General features: G+C 43.5%; 1 protein-coding gene across 1 annotated transcript in view; it reads right to left on the bottom strand.

Annotated features, from left to right (window-relative positions):
• The window catches only part of LOC137753018 (zinc finger protein 836-like), a 37,806-nt gene extending 24,149 nt beyond the window's left edge, over positions 1–13,657 (bottom strand). Inside the window, exons 1-2 of the mRNA XM_068527974.1 lie at positions 13,581–13,657; positions 8,122–8,212 (exon numbers count right to left, since the gene is read on the bottom strand). Coding sequence (XP_068384075.1) covers positions 8,122–8,193 — 72 coding nt within the window. The 5' untranslated portion in view covers positions 8,194–8,212; positions 13,581–13,657. The remainder of the gene's footprint in view (positions 1–8,121; positions 8,213–13,580) is intronic.
• Between the last annotated feature and the right edge of the window lie 8,436 nt (positions 13,658–22,093).

Below are 22,093 nucleotides of genomic sequence, written 5' to 3'. Positions count from 1 at the left end.
AATTCGTAACATTACTTTCTCTCCAGTAATGAATACCCTGGTGGGTCATAAGGTTAGAGTTAGGGTTGAGACACATTTAGAGAGTCATTATACTTGGAAGGTTTCTTTTAATTATAAAATATCTCACAGTAATTGAGGCTGAATGCAAAAAGCATTCAGTGGGGGTCGAGACCTGAGTAAAGGCTTCGCCACACTCCATATGAAAGCCTTCTTTACAAAATGTATTCTCCAGTGACTTGTAAGGTGTGAATTGTGACTGAAGACCTTGCCACACTAACAGTATTTGAAAGGTTTCTATCCATTTCGTGTTCTCTGATGAATCCGTAGATGTTGTTTATGTCTAAAGACTTTGCAACACGCATTACATTTCTAAGGCTTCTCTCCAGTATGAATGATGAACTGCAAGCTTTCCCTTCTGATTAAAGACCTTGCCACACTCGTTACATTTGTAAGGTTTCTCTACAGCATGAATTCTTTGATGAATTACAAGGCCTGAATTTCGACTACAGACCTTCCCACATAAATCACATTCATGTACTTTCTCTCCTGTATGAGCTAACTGATGTCTCCTGAGGTGTGAGCTGCGATGAAAGGTTTTCCCACACTCATTACATCTGTAAGGTTTCTCTCTAGTATGAATTCTTTGATGAATGACGAGGCCTGAATTTCGACTAAAGTCCTTCCCACATAAATCACATTCATGTAATTTCTCTTCTCTATGAGTTATGTGATGTCTATTGAGGTATGACCCAAGATGAAAAGCTGTCCCAAACTCATTACATTTGTAAGGTCTTTCCCTCTGGGCTTTCTGTCTTGTGTCAATATTAAAGGATGCATAAAATCACCCCCATATATATTACAAATTGTGGTTGGGACAGGAGGAGAAATTTCTTGACATGGTGAAAATGAGGCACTACTGTTGATACTCTTATCAGCTTGATTAAACTCATCAATTTTCTGTTCACTTTTAAAAATATGCAGTTCATCATGAAAGCTTAACGCAAGCCTATTTCCAATAGGCTTCTTCCCTGCATCCCTTTCAACATATCGACTTCTTCCATTAGTGACATCTTTGTTATGGAATGCAGGGATATTTTTGTAATTTCTTTCATCATCTCTCCACTGACACCCAAAATCATACATATTCTCCTGCAGGTAAAAATGTTTGATTTCAGGGGCTTCCCTGGTGGCGCAGTGGTTGAGAATCTGCCTGCCAATGCAGGGGACACGGGTTCGAGCCCTGGTCTGGGAGGATCCCACATGCCACGGAGCAACTGGGCCCGTGAGCCACAACTACTGAGCCTGAGCGTCTGGAGCCTCTGCTCCGCAACAAGAGAGGCCGCGATAGTGAGAGGACTGTGCACCGCGATGAAGAGTGGCCCCCACTCGCCGCAACTGGAGAAAGCCCTCACACAGAAACGAAGACCCAACACAGCCAAAAATAAAAATAATAAATAAATAATAAATTAAAAAATTTAAAAAAAAAAAAGTTTGATTTCACAACTTCCATGTCTTCCCAACACCACTGTTTGGAATACTTCTCCTATATCTGTGTTTGATTTTACTTGTAATTTCTTTATCACATGTATATGACAGATATCTACAAATTAAAAAGCACCATAGACATACTGTTCATTACAATGCATGAGTAAATGTTTCATGTTGAATATACGGTATTACACCAAAATTAAGACTTTTATCAAACAGAGTTATGAAACTTCACAACCATGACGTAAACTTTTTGAGAAACACTAAAAAGGACAGCGTTTCTATCTGCATCAAGGGACCATATAAAGAAAGACCAGGACTGATAAAGGGACTGATTGGACACAGGGAATAATAAACATGGGGGTATCACTGCTTTTCATTTCATATATGAGTGAATGAACTTTTTTCCTAAAAGAAAAGAAGAACTGGCTTAGCAAGTAACATTATACTGTTCCATTTTTTAACTGTGAGAATTATACTATTGATATGGGACAGAAATGAAAGAGATTTTAAAGGGGAAAGAATAGGATGTTGTACAGACAAAGCAGGTTTACACTTATTACATTATTTGCTGTGTAAGGTATCATACTGAATACTCCATAAGTCCCATTTCCATGCATATATTCACAAAGAACACACATAATATTCCGGGAGATGTGTAAGATGTTGTTACCTGAAACCTGAAGGTAAGTTGGAAGAGGCCATCGAATGGAGATGGATAAATTTATCCCATACACAAACATACAGATACAAAAAATCAAATAGGATAAAACTTCTTCAAACGATTTTAAAAAGAACAAAGTTATTATATAGTGCAGAAATTACACTATTGGGAAGATATCAAATGAAAAAAATCTAGCAGATACACGGAATGTAGTATCATTTACCCAGGAAGAAGAAAAAAATCCTGCTATTTTTAACAACACAGAGGGACAATGAGGTTATATGCTCCGTAAAATAATTTACAGAGAATGAATAGATAGTACTGAATGTTGTAACTCATGTGTAAAAAGAAAAAAAAGAAAAAAAAAAAAAAAAGAACCAAAGAGCAACATAGACAAAAATAGTGGTTATCAAATCCTGGGACTTGGTAGAATGGGGAGATATTAGTCAAAGGAATACATTTCCTGCTGTGAGTTGAAAGTTCTAGAAATTTAATGTACACCATGGTACTTAGAGTTATCAACACTATACTATATGCTTGAAAGTCAATAAGATAGTAGACCTTACATGTTCCCAAGACACATAAAAAAATTGTAATTACGTCACAGGTGAATGTAGTACAGACCCCACTGAGGTACTTATTTTGCAAGAGAAGTTCACACTATACACCTTAAATTTATACAATGATATATATTAATTAAATTTCAATAAGTAAGGGAAAGAGAAAATGTTAAAAGTACACAGAAAAGGTGTGGTTTATCAAGTGTATGAAAACCAATTTCAAAAAAAAAAACCCAAAACAAAATAAAAGATCTTACAAGTACAAAATATGCATAAGCTAGCAGAAGGTAGAAAAAAGAATTAGATTAGAGATCAATAAAATAGGGGAAAAAAACTACATAAAATCACAACACCACAAGTTGGTTATTTGAAGAGAATAACAAAACTGACAAACCCATATCTAGAATAACTAACAAAAGAGCGAAGACTCAAATTACTGAAATCAGAAATGAAAGAGCGGACATTACAAATAATCTCAACTGATTCAACAGAAATCAAGAAAATTAGAAGAAGATACTATGACAATTCTATCCCTAAGTATTGGATAAACTAGAAGAAATGAATAAATTCCTAGAGAAACATTAACTACCAAGACAGAACCATGAAGAAATTAAAACCTGTACAAACAAGTAACTGGAAAGGAGATGGAATCACTAATCAAAAACAATTCAACAAAGGAAAGCCAGATATATTCACTTCAGAATTCAAGACAACATTTCAAAACCATTAAGAACAAATTTACTTAAACTATTCCCTCAAAAAATGAAGAAAAAGGAACAGTTTCAAACTCTATGAGGCCAGAATTACTCTACTACCAATGCCAGTCAAAGACACTACAAGAGAGCTTCCCCGGTGGCACAGTGGTTAAGAATCTGCCTGCCAATGCAGGGGGCACAGGTTCGAGCCCTGGTCCGGGAAGATCCCACATGCTGCGGAGCAACTAAGCCTGTGTGCCACAACTACTGAGCCTGCACTCTAGAGCCCGTGAGCCACAACTACTGAAACCCACACGGCTAGAGCCCGTGCTCTGCAAGGAGAAGCCACTGCAATGAGAAGCCCGCGCACCGCAACGAAGAGTAGCCCCCGCTCACTGCAACTAGAGAAAGCCCGCAGGCAGCAACAAAGACCCAATGCAGCCAAAAATAAATTAATTAATTATTTTTAAAAATTCAACATACCAGGGACTTCCCCAGTGGTCCAGTGGTTAAGACTCTGTGCTTCCACAGAGTCACGGGTTCCATCTCTAGTTGAGGAACTAAGATCCCACATGCCTCGCAGCAGGGCCAAAAAACAAAACAAAACAAAAACCATGCCAGGACTTCCCTGGTGGTGCAGTGGTTGGGAATCTGCCTGCCAATGCAGGGGACACAGGTTCAAGCCCTGGTCCAGGAAGATCCCACATGCCACGGAGCAACTGAGCCCACGTGCCACAACTACTGAGCCCGCATGCCTAGAGCCCATGCTCCACAACAAAGAGAAGCCACCACAGTGAGAGGCCCACGCACGGCAACGAGGAGTAGCCCCCACTTGCTGCAACTGGAGAGAGCCCGGGCACAGCAACGAAGACCCAGCACAGCTATCTATCAATCAATCAATCAATCAATCAATCAATTTTAAAAAAAAACAAAAAACCAAACACACAAAAAAAAACCATATCAAAATTTATAACAGGCAGTGTAAGCTGTACTACAGGGGAAGTCCACGCTACTAAATCTTTACAACAACAAAACAGGCAGATGCACGCTCTGCACTACTGTTCAAGAAAATACTAAACGCCCTATCTAGAACAGTAAGACAAAAAACAAAAACTCAAAGTTATCCACGTGGAAAAAGTACCATTTTCTTATTCTGTAGGTGACAAGGTTTTGTAGGCACAAACCAAAAAGATCTCACGAGAAAACTATTTCTTCAAAAAACAACTTTAGAAAACTTGCAGCATAAAGAATCAGCACGCAAAAATCAGTTGCACTTCTATACACAATGGACAATGTCAACAGAAAATTAGAGAATAGTCCTATAGAACACTTAGGGAAAAATGAGCCAAGGAGTTGAAAGACTTGTACACTGAAAACTACTAAACGTTCTAAAAGAAGTTCATGGAGATACAAATAAATAGAAACACACCCTGTACTCGTGGATTGGAATATTCCAATTTTAATTTTTTTTTAATTAATTAATTTATTTAGTTATTTATTTTTGGCTGTGTTGGGTCTTTGTTGCTGTGCACGGGCTTTCTCTGGTTGCAGCGAGTGGGGGCTCCTCTTCGTTGTGGTGCGCGGGCTTCTCATTGTGGTGGCTTGTCTCCTTGCGGAGCACAGGCTCTAGGCGTGCGGGCTTCAGTAGTTGCAGCACGTGGGCTCTAGAGCGCAGGCTCAGTAGTTACAGCACGTGGGCTCTAGAGCGCAGGCTCTGTAGTTGTGGCGCACGGACTTAGTTGCTCTGCGGCATGTGGGATCTTCCCAGACCAGGGCTCGAACCTGTGTCCCCTGCATTGGGAGGCAGATTCTTAACCACTGCGCCACCAGGGAAGTCCAATTTTAATATTCTTAAAATGACCAAATTACCCAAAGTGTCCTACAGATTCAATGGAATCCCTATCAAAATTTCAAGGGCAATTTTTGTAGGAATAGAAAAAATCATGCTATAATTAACAGGGAGTGCACCGCAATGAAGAGTAGCCCCCACTCACCACAACTAGAGAAAGCCCGCGTGCAGCAACAAAGACCCAACGCAGCCAAAAATAAGTAAATAAATTTATTGAAAAATTTTAAAATTACAAAAATAAAATAAAATAAAATTAACAGGGAATCTCAAGGGACCCCAAATATCCAAAATACTCTTGAAAAAGAAGATAGAGTCAGTCATTTTTATTTTCATTTTTTTTCTCAGTTACAACAAATGAGTTCTTGAAATTAAACACCCAGTTTTACAAACATAGTGTGATACAAATCAGAAAATGACACTTGGTTAGAAAGATACCTGGTGCTCGGGCATCACCAGAAAAAAAGCAAGAAGTCAGATATCTCAAAAGCCAGACCATTTCCCACTTCTGAACGTGTCCTCTATTTTTGTTAAAAAAAAAAAAAAAAAAGAAAAGAAAAGAAAAGAAAAAAAGAAATAAAGGTCAGGGACTTTCCTGGCGGTCCAGTGGTTAGGACTCCATGCTTCCACCGCAGGGGGCACGGGTTCGAGCCCCGGTCGAGGAACTAAGATTCCACATGCTGTGCAGTGCAGCATCCACTCCCCCAGAAAGAAATAAAGGGCGTATGTATTTATGAGTACGAAGAGGAAACCATCTGCTACGAAAAGTTTTCCTGACAATCTCTGTCTACGTAACAGACCGCTAATCGTGAACATTTAGCACATGAGCGCTGAAAAGACACAGAGCCTGTGATGTGAATCCAGCACCACACGGGAGCCCAAAGTTCCACTCACTACGCAGATGTCACCTGGCACCTTACCTCCCTGGGAGCCCTGTCACACACTAGGACTTAATGAGAAAACCTAACACACCTGGGGGAAAATGGGAATCTAAAAGGGACAATGGTTTTCCAAAATCCTTTGGGGATTCTTAGAAGACGAGCCATTACCAGGGTGGGGTGTCTGTCTTGATTTCAGCGGCATCTCTCCGGCATCCGCAAAGCCCCTTCCTGAGTCACAGTACCTACAATCACGCCCTTGGAGTGGCAAGGTCATCAGGGCGGCGACGTCATCCAGATGATCCCACACTGTCCTGCAGTCTTCTTCCCATCAAGGTTCAGTTTTTCTCTCTGATTTTCCATCTAGCAAATCTCCAGACCCCAGGACCTCCTGGTGGTCCAGTGGTTAAGACTCAGTGCTTCCACTGCAGGGGATGAAGGTTCGTTGCCTAGTCAGGGAACAAAGATCCCGCATGCCACGTTGCATGGCCAAAAAGAAGAGAAAACAAAACAAACAAGCAAATCTCCAAATTCCAGTTTTTCCAGGGGTTCTTGTAACATCAGTTGCCTCTCCATCCTACATTCTAAATATATTGTTTTGTTTCATTTCTGCAAAGTATTGTCAAAACTATTGCCCTGGAGACACTTCACGAAATTCTCTTTAAAGCTTTTACATTCACCGAAGTGATCCAGCGGGTAGCCACCCTTGTCCGGGGCGGGGCCAGGGCTGGAAGCACTTGGACCTGAAGATCACGGCCATCGACCAAGCCCATCAGTTTTAGATTTCAAAACAGATTACAAAGTAATCAAGATGATGTGGTACTGGCATAAACGCAGATACATAAGCCAATGGAACAGATGAGAAAACTCAAACAATCCCTGGAATATATGGAAAATGTATAGAAAAGGGTGCCAAGACTAAACAAATGGGAAAGAACAGTCTCAATAACAAACGGTGCTGAGAAACTAGATATCTACAAGCAAAAAAATACAGCTGGTCCCTAACCTGCATCAAAGGTAAATACTGTGTGTCAAAAGATACAATCCACAGAGTAAAAAGACAACCTCTCAGGAATGGAGGTGATGAAAGTGATATAAAGAATTTCCAGGGCTTCCCTGGTGGCGCAGTGGTTGGGAATCCGCCTGCCAATGCAGGGGACACGGGTTCGAGCCCTGGTCTGGGAGGATCCCACATGCCGCGGAGCAGCTGGGCCCGTGAGCCACAATTACTGAGCCTGCGCGTCTGGAGCCTGTGCTCCACAACAAGAGAGGCCGCGATGGTGAGAGGCCCGCGCACCGCGATGAAGAGCGGCCCCCGCTTGCCACAACTGGAGAAAGCCCTCGCACAGAAACGAAGACACAACACAACCATAAATTAATTAATTAATTAATTAAAAAAAAAAAAAAAAAGACTTTCCAACGGTCAGAGGTTTAGGTTGATTTCATAGTTTAAATTCCAGGATGGAATAAAACACCCTCTATCACTGATGTCTAGTTCTGACCTTCCCATTCCATTCCCAGTCGTTAAGATTTAGTCAGTGACTTGCTCACTTAGCTTCAATTGCCTTCGAATAAGTCAGAACAAATTACCCTTAGTTGGCCTGATTTCCAGATTTTACCAGGTGTTGTGCACATTAATACCCGACTTTCAGGTGCACCATCTAGATCCTGGTTTACAGAGAGCAGACAGTGCATCCAGATGGGGCCCCTAAGCAACTGCTGCTGCCCAATAGCATTGACACCCCGACTAAATCCATGGGGGTGAAGCCCAGCCCAGGACTACACCCAGCGGAGCCTCTTCACAAGTTCCAGGTCACTGGGTCATGGGGAGATGGGATCTAAGTGGAGACGACAGGCCCTGAGGGAAGGACCCGGGTGAGTGTGAATGTACAGGTGTCAGGCAGGATACTTCAGAGTCAGAGGTTAGCGAGTCCAAAGAAGGGCATTTCAGGAAGGACTGACTGAGAATCCAATCAGAATATGACTTTACCTGAGAAAGAGCCATTGCAGACTCCAGTTCTTTCCTCTTTCGCCTCTTAAGCGCTTCTTCCTTAGACAACATGAATGTTTAGAGGTCGATCCTGAAAGTGGAAAACAGGCTGTTTAATGCTCAGAATCAACACAGCCCCTTCCTGAGTCACCACCACGCACACAGGGAAGCCCTCAGCATGTGGAACAGACAGTCCCCTGCTGCCCACTGTCCCAGGAGGGGCTCAGGACAGTAAACTCCCACACAGAGACCAACAAGGGAGTTTTCCCACCCTTTCCTTCAGATCAGGCTCCCCTCCTGGTGAGGCCCCCACGTACACAGCAGCAGCGGGCACCTCAGCTGGACCCAACGACCCCCTGCAGGTCACAGACCAGCCCTGGTCCATCCCCACGCAGAGCAGAGCCCCTCAGCCTCAGCCCAGACCTCAGCCCTCAGGAACGGGGGGACCCAGAGTCACGATGCTCAGTGATGCATCCGGATTGGAACCACCTGGGGCACCTTAAATATGATTGAGGTTGGGCCCTACACTGACTACATGAAGGGGAATCCCTGGTCAGAGGGTACAAAACATGTATATGCATAAAGCCTCATCGATCTAATGGGAAGCCTGGGTTGAGCAGCGCTCAGAGGAGGCAACCCCAGCACAGCCCACACTTTCTTTTTCTTTTCCAGCTTAACTGAGGTATAACTGATGAGTAACAACGGTACATGTATGAAGCATACAATGATTTGACAGATGTAGACACTCTGTAATAATTATCACAAAAAAGTAATTTACACTTCCGTCAACTCACAATTACCATTTTGCTTCCGTGTAGTGAGACCACTTAAGTGTTACTCTCCCAGCAAATTCCAAGTATATAGAAACACAGTGTGATTAACTACCGTCAGCATGCTGGGCATTACACGAACATGTTGAACTTACTAATTTCACAACTGGACCTTTGTAACCTTTGAGCAACATCTCCCCATTAACCCCACCATCCAACTCCTAACACCCTTTACACTCTATGGCTCTATGAGTTTCACATTTTTAGTTTCCACATTAAATATGTGTCTTTTTCTGTCATAATAATGTCATAATTTATGGCAGACATAAATTTTCTATATCCATTCATTTATCAGAGAACATTTTGGTTCCTTCTACATCTTGGCTGCTGTGAATAATGCAGTAATGATCATTGGAGTGCATATACTTCCCTCACTATAACAATTATGTTCCCTTTGATATCTAGCCGCAGGTGGGTTTCATAGACCACACAATGCACCCCACAGCTACCCATAAACGCAATTCCAGGTGCTCCATCCAGAAAGAAGACTTCACTTGCCAACAGTTCTACACACCCCTTGAGTCCACAAGGGACAGGTGCACAAACAATTCATGGGGAGAACTCTGAAGCCCCCACTTGCTGCCCAACCCCTCCAGCAGACCCTTACAGCCTCCCTTCCAACTTTGCAATTGTTCTGCCTCTCCCCCATGCACTCATGGGCAGACAGGGCTAAAAGGCAAACAGGGCTAAAAGGCACGAAGACCTCTCAGAAACACATTCCAGGACTTCCCCGGTGGCGCAGTGGTCAAGAATCCGCCTGCCAATGCAGGGGAAAGCACGGGTTCGAGCCCTGGTCCGGGAAGATCCCACACACTGCGGAGCAACTAAGCCTGTGAGCCACAACTACTGACCCCGTGTGCCACAACTACTGAAGCCTGTGCGCCTACAGCCCGTGCTCCACAACAAGAGAAGCCACCATAATGAGAAGCCCGCACACCACAACGAAGAGCAGCCCACGCTCGCCACAACTAGAGAAAGCTCATGTGCAGCAACGAAGACCCAATGCAGCCATTTATTTATTAATAAATAAATTAAATAAATAAATTTATATTAAAAAAAAAGAAAACACATTCCAACAGGAATATTCACAAGATGCCACCCAAAGGACACTGGGCATTCAATATGAAGGTCAAGACGTTGGCCCTCCTGGGAAACCTTGCCAGCAACTGGGGACATTATAGAGTGCAGTTACAAAGGCATTTGAATTCAGTAAGGAAGTCTCAAAGACAGATGGTCCCAAGCTTCTTGTCTCCTGTCTCCCCACTCATCGGTAATTAAAAGATACCCTAGCTCTTTGAGGGGGGCCACCGCATGCCCCCTTAGCTTCCAGCCTTCTGTTCACCCTTACACCGTGAAATCACCAACCCTGACTCTGAGCCGATGAACTGCTGGAAGGCAAAGCTTCTGTCCAAGGTGGCAACTGGTCACGGATGTGCACAGCCTGGAACACCAGGGGGCTGTAGCAGGGGCTACCCTGTGCCCGTGGTTTTCCCTGAGGATTATTCAGCCCAACCCACAGTCCCAGCACCTAAAGACATCCCCACAGTGAGATACTGCAGCCATCCTGGAAAGAAGGGGAACACTGTGAGCCTTTAAATGAAAGGAAAACGGCAAAGACTTCAAATAATCAATGGAGACGGGCATTTCTGGTAAGGGTGATTGATACAGAGGCAATAAAACCTGGGTACCGTGAAAGAGACTGTCAGGAGGGGATGGGAGGGCATCTGAGTCTAGACCTGAAGGGGGACAAAGGGCCTGTGCTATGGTGACTTAAAGGGAGAAGGTAAGAGCAGGAACTAAGATCTGAGACAGAAAAATTGGGGGGAACAGAGAAAAGGTGAAAGTGCCCAGGGCAGAGTGAACCATGAGAAAAGGGTCAGCTCCCAGGAGGAGGCTGGAGACACCGGCAGGGCCCTGATGATACAGGGCTGAGTAGCCACAGTGAGGAGTTGGGATTTGTCCTGAGGGCAAATAAGAGCCAGTGGAGGTCTGAGTGCCAGAACGGACATAAACTCTAAACTCTCTTCAAATTACACTGAATGCAGAGAAATATATATGTCTGACTTATGGTAACTTTTACTCTGAGCATATGTTCTTGTTTCGGTTCTAGAATCTGTGTTTTTCTTTTTCATTCTGGGAGCACTGGGACCAAATTCAGGTTCTAAATAAAAAACGGACACTCTCTCCAAGAAGAACTGCCACACACAGACACACACCTAACCTGGCCAGTCATTCTGTGGGTCGGGACCGCTCACACTCCAGAGTTTCTAGTCTAGTTTCACGTCTCCATGGTGTAAGTGGGGTCCGTGAGGCCCAGAGAGGAGACCTTTCTGAGAAGATCTGAATGTAGTGAGGAGAACCAGGTGGAAGTGAATTCTGAAAAGGTTGCCTGAAGGGTCAGTGGACAGAGTTCGTCCTTATCATCCCTCCAACTTAAAAAACCAGGACCATTTTTCATGTGCCAGAGCAAAGGAACCTTCTCTTTGTAATTACAAGTAATTACAAAATGTACAAGTCTTGTAGACAACAGCCTTGCAATTCTCATCCTCATATGTATAATTTAAACAGAGTTTAAATTCACTATATTCTAAAGCCACAAATCATATATCACGACTTAATCATCCACATCCAAACAACTCACCATCCGTCTGCATCCAGCTCCCACCACCTACCTGCACTACTGTGTTTCCATTTCATTCCGTTTATCTGTCACCCTATTTCTTTCCATGTTTCTGCCTCTCCTTTTGTTCCCCTCTGCTCTCCTGCTGTTTCTGCCCTCCTCTCTATTTCTTCCCTCACACCTGTCCCACCCCGACTCTGCAACTTGTTCTCCCTCTTGAAGCTGTTTCTCCCCAACCTTTCGGATTGCCCAAAATCTTCCCAACTACAAACTGGCATTTGACATCTACCTCTATAAGGATGAAATCATGACCTGCTGCAGCTGCTGACCTTCACCACCCCATGAAAGGAGTTCAGGGTGGGCATCAGGAAAGAGGCACTCTGTGCTCTGGGAAAAACTGGCAGAATAGGTCTTCAGATAGTTAGATATTTTTAGAAAATTTTATGAGCCCAATTATTGCATCTCCTCGTATCTAGGAAAACACTAAAATCCTTCATGGTGACGTCTGCTCTGCGTGACTAGCAGTAACCTTCATGAGACTAGCAACAACCTTCTGCAGGAAAAGAGGTGCTTGACTGCATGTATGCTCCTGTCACTAAAATCAGCTTCTCGGAGCTATGTGAAACGCGGTCTCCTGGGCTATAGTCCTCATTTTGCAGAAACAGAGCTTAACTCACAACTCTCACGTTGTGCATTTTTTTTCAGTCGACAATCTCTAAGTATTACTGCCTCTTATTTCCCACCACCTCTGCTCCCTCTCTGCCCTCCAGTTACACCCCTTCAGTCCCTGTTACACTCCCTTCCTTCCCACTCTCCGGCGCCCCAGGAGGCTGGGCCTCCTTCCTGCTCTCTCTGTTCCCCTGATCTTCTGATCACTAGTTGTACTCTTTGTCTCCCAGCACCAAGCTGCTTTGAAGGCCATGGTTCAAACTCTTCTATCCTCTCTCCCAACTCTCTCTGTGAATTGCCTCACCGTTGTTACCTCTCGTCCATAGCTGATCCAGGGCCTCTATGTTGCTCTCCAATCCCTGGAGATCCGGCTTTTTTATTTACTTCTCTATTTTTATTCACTTGCTACCTCCCCTACAGGAAAAGACCATTTTCCATCGGGTGGAATTTGGGACAGAAGAACACTGGGTGTCACACGTCTGGCCCAGGTCACGTCCCCCTACGCGGGGTGAGGGGAAGGGCTGACTCTAGGAAGGGGAGGCCTGTGTGGCAGAAGGACCGGCCTGAGAAGACGCGAGGACAGAGGGGCGGGGAGGGAGGGACGGGGGTCTCCGGAGAGGGGCGGGCTCTCCAGAACCCCAGGACCGGGGAAGAGGACGCGGCCTCTCCGAGAGCGGGGCGGCCGGCGCTGCCCTCCAGGGGCAGAGAGGGTGAGGCTGGGGGGCACGAATCCACCTCAAGGAAGAGGGCTTTACATGGGGGGGGGGGAGGGGGGAGCGGAGGTAGTAATGGATGGGTGTGTGTGTGTGTGTGTGTGTGTGTGCGCGTTGTGGTTTATTACTGCTTTTATTTGAGCTACATAAGGGAGGGGGCACCACAACATCTCAGTGGTTGGAGACTTGGCCTAAGAGCCAAAGGCAGGCAGAGAAGGAGCAGGAAGCAGGTTTGGCTTTGTGACATACTTGGTCTTTTCTGCCTCCCTTTGGCTCTAGTATTGACAGATCGTATATCTGAATGCGAATTGTGACTACGGTAGTTCCGCCTCCATGGGTTCGCCCCCCACCCCCCAGTAATGGGTTTTAAGCAGGAAAATGTAGCGAAAGGCAGTGTCTACGTGGACCGAAGGCAGAAAAGCCAAGGTCAGCGACCAGCCTCGGAGCAAATTTAAACCCAAGTGAAAAGATACCCGACCCGTAACGGCGACGTCTGGATGTACTGGGGGCGGAGGGCCGGGTGCTGGGATTTTAGGTCCGTAGTGACTCAGAGACCCTGAGGACGGAGTAACGGGGGGAGGGGGTGGGCCACGCGGCACAGACTTACACTAGGAAAGAGGAACTTACCGGCTTCTGCGCGACCTTCTCTCCGCGCTCCCCACTTCCGGTTCGGTAAAAAAAACCCAGCGTGGAGATAGAAGCCGGGCTTCCGGGGGCGGAGCCTGGGCGGGGCGCTACGGGCGAGGGGAGGGGCGACGACGGAGCCAGTTTCGCGCACAGACCTACGGAGGGCGGGGCAGAAGGCCGGGAGGAGGCGGTGCTTCTCCGTGTCTTGGAAGTCATCTTTTTAACTTACTGTCTTGAGCCGTTTTGTGTAAAAGCTTAACAGTTGTGTGTGATACTTACGTCGGAAGCTAAGACGTTTCCTCTTAACAAGTTGAGAATGGTTTCAATAAAAAGCTGTTTTTGCCACTAGGTTGCTCGCATTGTCCCGCTCGTGATGCTACAGCAATTCAGTGGTTGGAAACGGTCTGCAAGTGGTAGCTGTGGGACAGTGGTTGGATCCCTTAAAATCTCCTGCAGTTAGAATTAATTTATGTAGCTTAAGGAAACAAGAGCTGGACTTGCCTCTGTATTACACACTAGCATGAGAAATACAAAACTCTCCCTAGGTAGAATGGGCCATTTCATACTGACACCGTACAGAACAACTTTTCTATTACTCATTCAGCCAAGAGGCCAAACTCAACGCTCTCTCTCGGTTCCAGAGACTCGGGGACAAAACCTGGGGTCTGAGACTGGAAGACTAAAGCATGTGATAATTGCTGTCACTAACCATCGCTGTAAAAAATGCAGTGTATTTTTTAAAAGAATTTCACTTATTTATTTATTTGTCTGTGTTGGGTCTTCGTTTCTGTGCGAGGGCTTTCTCTAGTTGCGGCAAGCGGGGGCCACTCTTCATCGCGGTGCGCGGGCCTCTCACTATCGCGGCCTCTCTTGTTGCGGAGCACAGGCTCCAGACGCGCAGGCTCAGTAGTTGTGGCTCACGGGCCCAGTTGCTCCGCGGCATGTGGGATCTTCCCAGACCAGGGCTCGAACCCGTGTCCCCTGCATTGGCAGGCAGATTCTCAACCACTGCGCCACCAGGGAAGCCCAATGTTTTCTTTTGGAGATTGAGCTCACTGGGATACAATTTTTTTTCAATTTTTTTTTAATCTGGGCTATAACTGTGGCACTTTTCTTGCGATTCCAGGATAACTTGAGGAAATGGGATCCTGTTCATCTAAATGTTTTGAGGGCAGCTTTCTTTCAGGGAGTCCAGCCTGTTTTACGTTTCAAAACTATGAAAAGTCCACATGCACAATTTTACTAAGTGCATTGAACAAACTAAAAGGAATCCAGGATTACGGTGGCCATTATGGGTAACCTTCCATCTCTCTGAACTCGTTTTCCTTAAGATTAAATTTGAGGACTGCAGTTCTAAAATTAAACAAAATGAATGGAATATTTATTTTCATTGGTACCTAGAAGCTTCCAAACGTGCACAAAATTCTAAAATTGCCTACTTGCGATATAGTTTTCTGCACTGACCAAAACCAAAAAACTAGAAATGAACAAAGTAACTTCTGAAGCCTTGTGTTCCTAGTGTTTTCCTCCCCCATACTGAAAGTTTGTGTGTCTTCTCAGAACCTTTTGTTTCAGACTCCACCCAGGCAACAGTCTAGTGCCCAGGCCCTGCCCTGATGCCATCTTTCTTTCTCTGCCTCTGCAAAAACTGCCCCTTTAAACTGAGAGCTTCTGAGGATCGAAATACTAATCCCCAAAATAATGTTTCTAAAATAACTTAGCAATTGCTATACATTTTTGATAATAGGCCATTATACTTCAAAACTCCCAGGAGAAACCTTGCTTTTTGTTACGCTCTGTTTGTTAAGGTCTTTTGGTAAGTCACCCATCCAGTTGAAAAGGGAGAGCCATTGTTTTAAATTATTCCACCTTAAGGAGCACCCCATATGAGAGAGGATTCCAATTCTCTCTGTAGAAAATGTAATGCATTCGTTGACTGGTACACACAAGCTTCCAAAAGATGAGGTGACTTCAAAAAGGCTTTAAAAGAATTCATACACCACGGAACCACAAACAGGATCTAACTATTTTTTTAAGTTCATATCTGAGACCTGGCTAAAAGTTAAAGGAAAATATATATTTTTAGTTTCTATCTGTCTGTATTTTCATGTGTATCTCTATACACGTGTATATATGTCTTGTAAATGTGCGGTATTTTTTTTTCTTTTCTCACTCAGGTTGTTGCTGCTAAAATTAATCTGTAAAAGAACTCTATTTAATAGGCTTAAAAACAAACCAGCAGTTACATGAATTAAAGAAATATAACAGAAACCTATCCAAAATGCTTTTCAAGTTCATGCAATGTGTGATTAAAGTTCAGTAAATGGGACCTAGCTTAAGGATTTTGATACAATTAAAAGGGACATATCTTTAGAGTTATCAAAACTAAAAATAATACAGGCATATAATTTTCATTCAACCTGGGCTTCGTGGCCACATAAGTTTATGTTCTATCTGTAACCAAATTGGCGGTGAGATAAATAACTCTGTATAATAATTTTTTTGTTAGTAATCTAAACAGGAATGTTGAAAACAACCGAATTGACTGGAAGTGTATGAAATAAAAGGTTCGCGGTAGACCTTTAAATCTCTTTCCAAAATCAACTCTGAAACCTTACACTTGTACAAAGGTAAACGCTGGAGATGACTGGGACTGAGGGCAGGCTCCAGGTGACGGTGACTGTACAGGTATCAGGCAGGATACTTCACAGTCAGACAAGATCAGCGAGTCCAAAGAAGGGCATCTCAGGAAGGACAGACAGAAGAATCAGCTGAGAATACGACTTTACCTGAGAATGAGCCATTCCTGATTCCTTTCCTTCCTCTCCCTCCTCTTCCGGGCTTCTTTCTCAGGAAACGTGAGTCTTTAGAGGTCGATCTTGAAAGTTGAAAAGATGCTGTTTAATGCGTAGGATCAACATACCCCCGCCTGTGCCATAATCACACACACAGGGAAGACCTCACCATGTGGAACAGACAGTCCCCTGCTGCCCACTGTCCCAGGAGGGATGCAGGATAGTGAACTCCTACAGAGACGGACAGGTGAGTTTTCCCACCCTTTCCTTCAGATCTCGCTCCCCTCCTGGTGAGGCATCATGTACACAGAAGCAGAGGGAGGGCTTCCCTGGTGGCGCAGTGGTTGAGAATCCGCCTGCCAATGCAGGGGACACGCGTTCGAGCCCTGGTCTGGGAAGATCCCACATGCCGCGGAGCAACTAGGCCCGTAAGCCACAATTACTGAGCCTGCGCGTCTGGAGCCTGTGCTCCACAACAAGAGAGGCCGCGATAGTGAGAGGCCCGCGCACCCCGATGAAGAGTGGCCCCCGCTTGCCGTAACTAGAGGAAGCCCTCGCATTGGCAGGCGGATTCTCAACCACTGCGCCACCAGGGAAGCCCCCAAGTTTTTAAAAATGGCTAGAGAGAGCAGAGAACGCTGATGGGCTTGTGTTACTCTGGATACAGGACCGGGCTGAGGTGATGGTACTTGCTCGTTGTGTGAACTTACAATTACTGCCAAGGGAAGGGGCACTCAGCTTTATTATCAGTCTGCCCTGCCCACATGAGCAGAAGAGGAACAGTTTGTAGTGAGACTTAAAGGTGTCTACAGTCAGACCTCAAATATGGAATCAGACTCTTTCATACAAAACTGAATGTCTATTCAAGAGTAAACTCCCGATGTCTTGCTTAGGAAAGACCACAACTTTCCACCTGCTAATAATATACATACAATATTCCTCTTCCTGATGCACAGAGATCTCATTGCACAATATGTTTGTTGGAATCCTAACCACTAGGCCAACAGGGAACTCCCCCATATCCATTCATCTGTTGATGGACATTTAGGTTGCATCCATATCTTGGCTACTGTAAATAGTGATATACTATGAACGTTCAGGTGCCTGTATCTTTTCAAATTAGCGTTTTCTTTTTTCCTGGTAATGTACCCAGGAGTGGAGTGGCTGAATCATATGGTAGTTCGACTTTCAGGTTTTGAGGAATCTCATCTTGTCAATCATATATATTATCTTTTTCAAAGATACTGTTTTGTCCAATTTATATATTTAATTTGTATTTCTCCCTTTACGTCAGTGAAATGCTTGGAGGCTGCATAAATCAAGGGGTTGTTTTCAGATTTGCGTCACATGAAAATCTACAAAGAGGAATGACACATGCAATTACACATATACATATTCTTTTTCACATTCTTTTCCATTATGGATTATTATGGGATATTGAATACAGTTTTCTGTGCTATATAGTAGGACCTTGTTGTTTATCCATTTTATATATTACCTTGTGTCTGCTAATCCCAAACTCCTAATCCAACCCTCCGCTACCTGCCCCCCTCCACCTGGGCAAACCACAAGTCTGTTCTCTATACCTGTGACTCTGTTTTTTAGGTATGTTCATTTGTGTCGTATTTTAGATTCCACACATCATCAACGCTATACAAGATGTTTTCATGAAAAAAATTTTTTCAAATCTCTTGGGTATATTTGCAAAAGTAGAATTGCTGGGTGTGATATCCTGATGTTTAAGAAATAATGATTTCCTCATTCAAATGAGAAACATACAACTTCCATGCACAAACAACTGGGCAAAATTGGTCTCAAGACCTGGCCTTGATGCAAGAGGGCTGAGAAATTAGGGGAACACATGGCTATGTGTAAAAAGGTATTAAAAGAGCGCAAAAAGTCATTATACTGAAACGATCTCTATTATACATAAAAAACAAAATGTAAAATCTTATATATAGCATCTATTGATATTTTGTTGTAAAAAAAAAAAAATACACCTGAAAATAAAATGAAAGTTATCTTACTGAATATACTTCAGAATGAAGATTGTAATGGGTATACTTGCAGTGTATATATTTGTAATATGTATATTCATGTGATTTTATGAATTAAAACAGGAGACCTATGATACATTTAGAATAAAATAGCAAAATGTAATGGCAGCAGTTAAATGGCGAATCACATACACACACATACTATTCTATTTTGATTAAATTTCCTCTCAACATAACTGTTCTCTTTTCAAAGAATAAAACTAATTTTCCTTTAAATGTAGATGTACACAACTGCTGTCACCATCCAATGGAGAAAGTGACCAACTTTTCCTGTACATTCTATCTACCTGATAATCAGTCCCTAGTAACCTGTCACTCTCCTGCCATGAAAAGCCCAGTCCCTTCATGTCCTGCCTGCTTCACTCATGGTCAATTGGTAGAGGATTCTGTCCTATAACCCACACTGGCCTATCCACAGAAGGGCTCCCTGAACATAATAAGCACGATGAGTCATGTCATAATTTTACATTATTCCCTGCCCCTCCCTGCCGCTAATTCACATACTATTGAATTCGATCATTCAGGGTCTTTGTTTTTCCAGGGAACATGGATGTGAAGGAACCATGCCTAATGAAGTTGGCCCCTTTATGTTACTGATTCCTTCCCAGAGACAATCATCAAAGGCTGTAATGAAGGCGTAAGATCAACAGACTTTAACCTTCAGATTGAATGGCATATATAGTAATTAAGCCTTTTCAAGAAAACTCAAATAATTATTCATACACTGAAGATAATGGGCCATTTCCACATATCTCCTTCCTCTTCTCATACACACATCATAAGTTTTAACATGCTGTGATTTGTAATTATTCTCAAGTATGTCATATCTCAGGTTAATCTCAGACGACTAAAGGATTATTTAGTCCTAGTATGCATTCTCTGAGGTGTGGTCTATTGAAGAATTGCTCAAAATATTCACCAAATTCATTATATTTGTGAGGTCTTTGGTGACCCCTGAGGATGGACTGTTTCTTAAAAGGGTTTTCATGTTTAGTATACCTGTATACTTTCTGACCTGTAAGAGTTCTCTTATTATACCAAACATGTGGATGTCTGATGAAACACTTTACAATATTCATTACACTTGATGCTTCTTCTCCAACGTTAACTCTACGTTCCAGTTTTTTTTGTTTTAATAAATTTATTTATTTATTTTTGGCTGCGTTGGGTTTTCGTTGCTGTGCGTGGGCTTCTCTAGTTGCGGCGAGCAGGGGCTACTCTTTGTTGCGGTGCGCGGGCTTCTCATTGCGGTGGCTTCCCTTGTTGTGGAGCACGGGGCTCTAGGTGCGCAGGCTTCAGTAGTTGTGGCACGTGGGCTCTAGAGCACAGGCTCAGTAGTTGTGGCGCACGGGCTTAGTTGCTCCACAGCATGTGGGATCTTCCCGGACCAGGGCTCGAACCCATACCTCCTGCATTGGCAGGCGGATTCTTAACCACTGCGCCACCAGGGAAGCCCTGTTCCACAGTTTTGATCTTCAGGTTCAAGCATTAGCACACATATTGCTCTGTGTGGATTCTCACAAAGATGTATATTCTGAAGTCTACTGCACGTTGAGTCTTGGATAAGATGCTTATGTGGATACATGGTTTCAAACATCTTGGGTGCCTTTCTAAAAGCGGCATCTCTGGGTCTGATATTGTGATTTATAAGAAATATGGGGCTTCCCTGATGGCACAGTGGTTAAAAATCCGCCTGCCAATGCAGGGGACATGGGTTCGAGCCCTGGTCCAGGAAGATCCCACATGCCGTGGAGCAACTAAGCCCGTGCGCCACAACTACTGAGCCTGCGCTCTAGAGCCCGTGAGCCACAACTACTGAGTCTGCAAGCCACAACTACTGGGCCAGCATGCCACAACTACTGAAGCCTGTGCACCCAGAGCCCGTGCTCTGCAACGAGAAGCCACAAGAAGCCGTGCACCGCAATGAAGAGTAGCCCCCAGTCGCCGCAGCCAAAAAAAAAAAAAAAAAAAAGAATATTTCTGAACTACAAGCCTTTGGTATATCTCTCACTTTCAGGTAGGATGGCATGAATTGAAAACATCTCAAAATGGTTTCTTCTGGGGGAATACCCTGTTGCTCTAGTGGTTAAGCCTCGGTGCTTTCACTGCCATGGGCCCAGGGTTTGATCCCTGGTCTGGGAACTAAAATCCCACAAGCCATGCAGCGTGGCCAGAAAAAATAAAGGATTCTTCTATTTCTTATCATGATACCAGAATCAGAATTATATTAAAACTGAAGGATTATTTCACTGTGTTTAGAATCAGAGCAGCAAGGAAATAAATCTGTGAGTTAGAAAACACTACGGGCCTAATAATTTTTGCCCAACATTTGGAAAACTGGGCAGACTGGCCAGGTGTTACATGGAATATTACACTATCAGGAAAATGCACAAAGTCCATAGATACAATCTGGCCCTAACACCTTTTCCCTTTACCTATCTCTGTTCTTGAGATAGAAATATGAAACTTGAAAATTCACATTTCATATTAAAATCATGGTGGATATTGAACACAAATTGCTAATATATTGGGAAAAGATGTCTCGAATTAATATTTCTATGAAAAGGAGACAAAATCTAAAATTGAAAAGGATTTTACGTCACAATGATCAATCTCCTTAGTCATCCAGCAGCCAGGTTGCTAGAAAAACACTGAAGACCAAGTGGTCATGGAGGAAGAAGGGAGAGGACCCATCACATCCAACACAGCACCCTCTGGACTTCCTGTTAGGTGAGAATGATAAACCTATTTCTTTCAGTTACTGTTTTCCAGGCAATCTATCACAAATAGAAACTGTCCGACCTGAGAAATAGGATTGTTATTTAGTGATGGGGACAGAATGGAGCATTTGAGAAAGAATCTTGAATTTAAAATGTTGTGGTTTAAGAAAACTTCATGAAGACATCCCTTCACTCATGAGCTAGAACTGTTCAGCATGTGTTGTGGAAAATTCATGTGTGAACAAATTATGATGTGGGAATTTATGACAAATATTCAGAACATTAGGCTGTAAAGTACAGGACAATTAAATTTTGGTCCACAAATATAATCACATGTTTATTTGACCATCTGACCTACTGATCTATGATCCTATCCATCACATTAACCGTCTTTGCACTCATAAAGTACATTCACTCATTCTGTCAATGGGGAATGAGTCCAATCACTGAATGTGCAGGAAGAAATACAATAACCTGCCTTCAGGAGCTTATACTGTATATGGGAATGTCAGCAATTATTAAATATGACTGTGTTAGGTACGATGAAGAGGTATATATATTAATACAATGATAGAGTGAGATGGTGGCCTAATTTAAACAACGTGTTCAGGAAATGCCCAAATGAAAAGAAGAAAGCATTGATTAATTAAGAGTGTGTCATGCAAACCCACATGAAGACCATGAGGATAAGGATGAAAGTGATATTTGGAATTCAGGAAAGGAAAGAAAACGAATTGTGACCTGGAGTTCCCAAAAGAGCCCAGTGCTTTGGGTCCATTTACAACTCTGGACGGAAAAAGAAGAGAATAAATTTGTTTATTTAAGGCACTCTGTGGTAATTTCATACAGCATAAATAGGAAATTTAATTACATGGTGTATGTAGAAAAACAAAAGAACCTACAAACATTTCTGGAAAAAGAATAATTTACAGGGTGTCAGG

The sequence above is a fragment of the Eschrichtius robustus genome, chromosome 19 (genome assembly GCF_028021215.1).
Source record: "Eschrichtius robustus isolate mEscRob2 chromosome 19, mEscRob2.pri, whole genome shotgun sequence".
Lineage (NCBI taxonomy): Eukaryota > Metazoa > Chordata > Mammalia > Artiodactyla > Eschrichtiidae > Eschrichtius > Eschrichtius robustus.
Note: the sequence above shows the minus strand (reverse complement) of the source record. Positions and strands in the feature narration are given on the sequence as shown.